Source organism: Pan troglodytes, chromosome 15 (assembly GCF_028858775.2).
Source record: "Pan troglodytes isolate AG18354 chromosome 15, NHGRI_mPanTro3-v2.0_pri, whole genome shotgun sequence".
Classification (NCBI taxonomy): Eukaryota; Metazoa; Chordata; class Mammalia; order Primates; family Hominidae; genus Pan; species Pan troglodytes.
Window position 1 is genome coordinate 18,846,109 of NC_072413.2, and position 6,000 is coordinate 18,852,108.

The 6,000-nt window shown below is 47.0% G+C and overlaps 1 protein-coding gene across 4 annotated transcripts in view; it reads right to left on the bottom strand.

The window, feature by feature from the left end:
• The window catches only part of TEP1 (telomerase associated protein 1), a 47,838-nt gene extending 42,191 nt beyond the window's left edge, over positions 1-5,647 (bottom strand). For 3 of the 4 annotated variants that reach the window (XR_010150862.1, XR_010150863.1, XM_016925823.4), the window contains exons 1-2: positions 5,511-5,647; positions 24-614 (exon numbers count right to left, since the gene is read on the bottom strand). Coding sequence is in view for 2 of the 4 variants with exons in the window: in XM_016925823.4 (XP_016781312.1) it covers positions 24-590 (567 nt within the window). In the remaining 2 variants the exon portion in view is untranslated. The remainder of the gene's footprint in view (positions 1-23; positions 615-5,510) is intronic. The other variant, XM_016925824.4, reaches the window with a different exon arrangement.
• Between the last annotated feature and the right edge of the window lie 353 nt (positions 5,648-6,000).

Below are 6,000 nucleotides of genomic sequence, written 5' to 3' on the forward strand. Positions count from 1 at the left end.
AGATGAGTGCCTGGAGCTATTACCAAAGTTGCTTCCTGAGCTGTCTCTGTGGCAGAGATGGATTTCAGGGCTATAGGGCAGGTTGAAAGGTCTAGTCCCTTAGAGAAATGCTGAGCCCTCCAACTTGGAGGCTGAGAGAGCAGGCAATTGCTGTTGTTCACACGGTACAAATCAGCTTGTGTCATGTGAGATATCTGTAGACTCTGGAACAAGGGGCTGGCAGACACAGTGCTCTTTAGACTAGGGAGGGTGGCCAGGCACCGGTTCTCCAAGGAGAGGATGTCTGGGTGGGCAGAAACATGTCCATGTGGTTTCTCCATGGTCTTCAGGTCAGAAAGTGTGGCCAGGCACCGGTTCTCCAAGGAGAGGATGTCTGGGTGGGCAGACACATATCCATGTGGTTTTTCCATGGTCTTCAGGTCAGGAAGCGTGGCTAGGCACTGGTTCTTCAAGGAGAGGATATCTGAGTGGGTAGATACATGCTGATGTAGTTTCTCCAAGGGCTGTAAGTCAGGGAGCATAGCCAGGCACCGGTTCTCCAAGGAGAGGATGTCTGGATGGGCAGACACATGCCCATGGAGTTTTTCCATGGCTGAAACTCAGCTTGTATATGCCTAGAAGGAGAGAAAGACAGGAGATGAGCACCTGGCTGCACTGAGCGTGTATTTGCATGAGAGCATATCTTCCCCACAGTCCTCCTGATAATGCCAATGATTTGTGGGTAGAAAACAACCAATGTTGTTTTTCCCAGGACTGAGTTCATCCAGAGAATATTCTAAGAGAGAGGGATAGGGAAAAGGTAAGGCAGAGGCTTAAGAGCAGAGAAATTAAGAAAAGGCCAGGTGCAGTGGCTCATGCCTGTAATCCCAACACTTTGGGAGCTGAGGCAAGAGGATTCCTTGAGCCCAAGAGTTTGAGGCAAGCCTGGGCAACACGGTGAAACCTCATCTCTACAAAGTTTTAAAAAATAAAAAATATTTCTTAAAAAAAACAAAACAAAACAAAAAGGAATGGCTGGAGAGGAAGGGACATGCCTTCTCATAAGAAGGTAAAGGAGACCCAACCCCCCTGACCCCCGCTGCAGGACTATCAGTTTGATCCCTACTTAGTAGAGAGGCCTCGCAATATAATCTGGACTGTGGGTTCATAGCTCCAGAGAAACAGGTACTTTAATCAAGTTGTCAATATTCACCACCCCAGCTTCCTTGCCTTCTATTCACTCTTTAACCAACTAAATGGGATTCTGTCCCCACCAGTCCACAAGTCCTCTTAGGTAACCAAGGAACTTTTTCTTACTCCCATAAATAAATACATGTTGGCCTTTATCTTATTTCACCCCTCAAGTAGAATATGACATTGTTGATTACTCTCTCATTAAAACTCTCTCTTCCTTTGCTTTCCATGATGCTGCTGTCCTGATTTTCTTCTTAAAACTATTCTGGCTAGATCTTCTGAGGGATTCTTTCTCTGCCATTTCTTAACATCAATGCTCCTTGCAATTCTATTCTAATCCTTTTACATACTTTCCTGGGGTGGTCTCACCCACTATGTGGCTCCAAATGACATTTCTATGCTGGCGACTCACAGATCTATTCCTGGACCTAGATTTCCCTTCTGAGCTTCATATTCACTTATCCATGTGCCCGTTGGACATCCCCACTGGATGACTCAAAGGTGCTCCAAATTCCACAGACCCTAAGTGTATCATCTTTCTCCTTCTCATATCTCTGCCCCAAATCCATTCCCCTTCCTTTGCCCCCTTTGCCCACTGGAGTTGGAAGTGAGACAGACTTTACTTTGAATCCTCCTTTACCTTGGGATCTTGGTTGGATAAGATACTTAAATTCTCTGTGTCTCTAGGGTTTTCTCATTTATAAAATTAAGAAAAATGCTGGCCGGGCGCGGTGGCTCACGCCTGTAATCCCAGCACTTTGGGAGGCCGAGGCGGGCGGATCACAAGGTCAGGAGATCGAGACCATCCTGGCTAACACAGTGAAACCCCATCTCTACTAAAAAAATACAAAAAATTAGCCAGGCATGGTGGCGGGCACCTGTAGTCCCAGCTACTCGGGAGGCTGAGGCAGGAGAATGGCGTGAACCAGGGAGGCGGAGCTTGCAGTGAGCCCAGATTGGCCACTGCACTCCAGCCTGGGCGACAGAGCAAGACTCTGTCTCAAAAAAAAAAAAAAAAAAAAAATGCCTACCTCACAGAGTTGTTATAGAAATAAATGGGAAAAAAATATTAGGCACTTTGAGCATTGCCTGGCACTAAGTGTTCAATATAGAAGCTATTATTATTTGTTATTATTATCCAGTAAACTACTAAATTCTATTGATTCTACTCTCTCAGTGTCTCTCAGATCTATCCAATTCTCTCCCTTCCTCCTACCACCACCTTTGTTGAAACCCTCTAATCCATGTGGTGACATACTGTATATAGATTTGTCTAAAGGACCTCCCTGCTAGAGCCAGATGTGGTAGCCTGCAATCCCAGCGACTCTCAGAGGCGGAGGCAGGAGGATCACTTGAGCCCAGGAGTTTAAAACCAGCCTGAGCTACATAGTGAGACTCCTTTTTTTTTGAGACAGAGTCTTGCTCTGTCACCCAGGCTGGAGTGCAATGGCACGATCTTGGCTCACTGCAACCTCCGCCTCCCAGGTTCAATCCATTCTCCTGCCTCAGCCTCCCGAGTAGCTGGAATTACAGGCGCCCACCACTATGCCCAGCTGATTTTTTTTCTTTTTTTTTGTATTTTTAGTAGAGACAGGGTTCCACTATGCTGGCCAGGCTGGTCTCGAACTCCTGATCTTGTGATCCACCCACCTTGGCCTCCCAAAGTGCTGGGATTACAGGTGTGAGCCACTGTGCCTGGCGGACTCCTTTTTTTTTTTTTTTTTTAAGCATGTTTGCTTATTAGCCCACTTGCTAATTGTTTCTCCTTTGTTTTTTTTTGTTTTTTTTTTTTGCTTTTTGTTTTTTGAAACGGAGTCTCACTCTATTGCTAGGCTGGAGTGCAGTCGCACAGTCTCAGCTCACTGCAACCTCGACTTCCTGGGTTCAAGTAATTCTCCTGCCTCAGCCCCCCAAGTAGCTGGGATTACAAGTGCCTGCCACCACACCCAGCTAATTTTTGTATTTGTAGTAGAGACAGGGTTTCACCATGTTCATCAGGATGGTCTCAATCTCCCGACCTCATGATCCACCCACCTCAGCCTCCCAAAGTGCTAGGATTACAGGCGTGAGCCACCGCACCCAGCCTAATTGTTTCTCTTTACTGAAATAAAACTCCTTAAGGTAAGGGCTCCTTTGTCTTGTTCCCCTCTGCATCCTCAGCATCACACACAAAACCCGACTTCCGGTCACCTCCCAGCATCATCTCTCACTAACACCCCGATCTAACTCTCAGCACTCTAAGCTTCAATCATACCAATTTTATTTAGCTTATTAATTGCCAAGGTATCTCTTGACTATGGGCCTGTGCACAGGCAGATCCCTGGAACACTCTTTCTTCTACCAACACCACCCCTCCTTTACAAGGCCAAATGCTACTTTCCTCTCACTCGACAGGCTTCAGTTTCATCATCAACTCCTCCAAAAAGCCTGTGCTGACACCAAGCCCCAGTCTGATTTAGGTGGCCTTCTCCTTGTTTTCACAACACCCATACGTCCCCTATCATAGAGCACATCACCTGTTTGTCTTTCTTCCCAATAGACCATTAAGTTCCTGAGGAGAGAGACCCTTGTCAACCATTGTTCCCACAATTGCTGGTCAGCGGGATTCAGAGGCTTTTGAGAATGTGGTAAAAGCTATGGAGCTTTTTCACAGAAAAAAAAAGTATATACTGTTTTGTGCTCAATTTTCAGAGTGTCTATGAAGCCCATTTATGGACCTCCCAGGATCTCCATAAACTGAAAATTAGAAACCTCTGCCTAACAGAATGCTTGAATTATACCATCAGGAACCTATTTTCTGGCTGGGTGTGGTGGCTCACACCTGTAATCCTAGCATTTTGGGAGGCTGAGGTGGGAGAATCACTTGAGGTCAGGAGTTCAAGACCAGCCTGGGCAACATAGTGAGACCTCTATTTAAAAAAAAAAAGGAATGTATTTTCTTACTTATTTGGACAAAGGCTAATCTCTCATTCATATGTAAATATTTTGGGAATAATATTGTTAAGTCAACCACCTAAACTTAGTGTGAAAAAGCTTAGGGACAAAAGTACAGAACACTTCCAAGAAGACCTGAATGACTAACAATCCAGGGCCAAAAAGGACAACAATATCTCACTGGACGTCAGTGTGACAAACACATAAAAAATGATGGCTTCTGTGCCCAATACACTTTGCTCATGTCGTTGCCCTATATAAGCCCCCAAGGAAAGGAGTGGGGAAACTCAGAATTGACTCAGATTTTTTTTTAAAGAGATCTCAAGCCAAAGATAAACAGAAAAATAAGGACAGTTTATTTGAGCAACATAGTGAGACTGTCCTATCCTTAAAAGGACAGTCTCACTATTTTGCTCATTTTATTGTTTTGCACCCTGGAGTTTTTGAAAGGAGATTCGGCTGAACCACAAATGGAAAGTTAAAGTTCCATCCCCACTTCCATCTCTAGTTCCCTTCTCTGGAAGTAAACATTGCTAACAGTTTTATACTAACAGTTTCACAGTTTCTATGCATATGCAAATACATGCCTTCACCATCACCACTGCTTTTGCTTTTGCTTTACACAAACAGGATCATAAGTTAGACGCTATTCTGCACTTAGTATATCTCAGAGACCTTGCCCTGTTAACACATTAATACCCACCTCACTCTTTCCTTTTTTTTTTTTTTTTTTTTGAGGCGGAGTCTGGCTCTGTTGTTCAGCTCACTGCAATCTCTGCCTGCCGAGTTCAAGCGATTCTCCTGCCTTAGCCTTCCGAGTAACTGGGATTACAGGCGCCCACCACCATGCCCGGCTAATTTTTTTGTATTTTCAGTAGAGAGGGTTTTCACCATGTTGGTCAGGCTGGTCTCAAACTCCTGACCTCAGGTGATCCCCAACCTCCGCCTCCCAAAGTGCTGGGATTACAGGCGTGAACCACCGCGCCCGGCCTCCACCTCACTCTTCAAGTGGCTGTATGGTAGTCTAGCACATTTAAGCACAGTCTGGGTTTCTATTATCACAAACGGTTCTCATACTACCATTTGTTGGTGACAGCCACTGTCCCCTTTCGATGGGCACACAGGGCAAGGAAGTAAGAGGGGATGATTCTTACGTGGTCTCTCTTCCTGTCCCTCCCTCTCCTTCAGCCTTCTCCTCCTCCTTTCTCACCTCCCCTTTCACGCAGTATACACTCCCTCCCCTTCCCGGAGCCGCCGGGAGGAGCAGGGTGGATGCACCCCTAGCTGAGTCTCGGGTGGTTCCTAACCGGCCCCGCCAGGCACTTCCCACCCAGCTCTCAGCCTCAGAGCCCAGCGCCCTAGACCCAGGGCCAGGGCAAGTTCTGCCTGCGCTCGGACCCTACCTTAGACTGGGGCTGGAAACCCTGGGTGCCTGACCTGGGGCGTCCGATTCCCGCAGCAGGAAGCAGAAACTTCGCTCTGGATTCTGCCAGTGGGAAGGGTGGCAGCCGGGGGAGGAGCCGGATGCGGATCTGAGAAGAGACAGTGCGGGCGGAGACTCTCGGGCCCGGGCGGGGCGCTGCAGCTGCTGGAAGGGCAGCGAGCCGAGGGCCGGGCAAGACGACATGCCAGGGCTGCGACGCGAATGCCCAGGACCCCTGCAGCCTTTTCTGGGGCCCGAGTTTAGTTTGTTATTGTTTCTATTTTTTTCCCTTTCTGGTCCTATTTTCTCCTGTCCCTAGGGCTTCCCCCTCTACCAAATTCTTCTCCTCTGGCTAATTTTCGTCTTTTTTTCTCCCATTAACTCTTCAAACACCGTTTCCTGGAAAAGATTTTAGCATGTTCGCTGCCTAGCTGTACACCTCTCCTTCCTAATATCAAAGACGGTCAGAC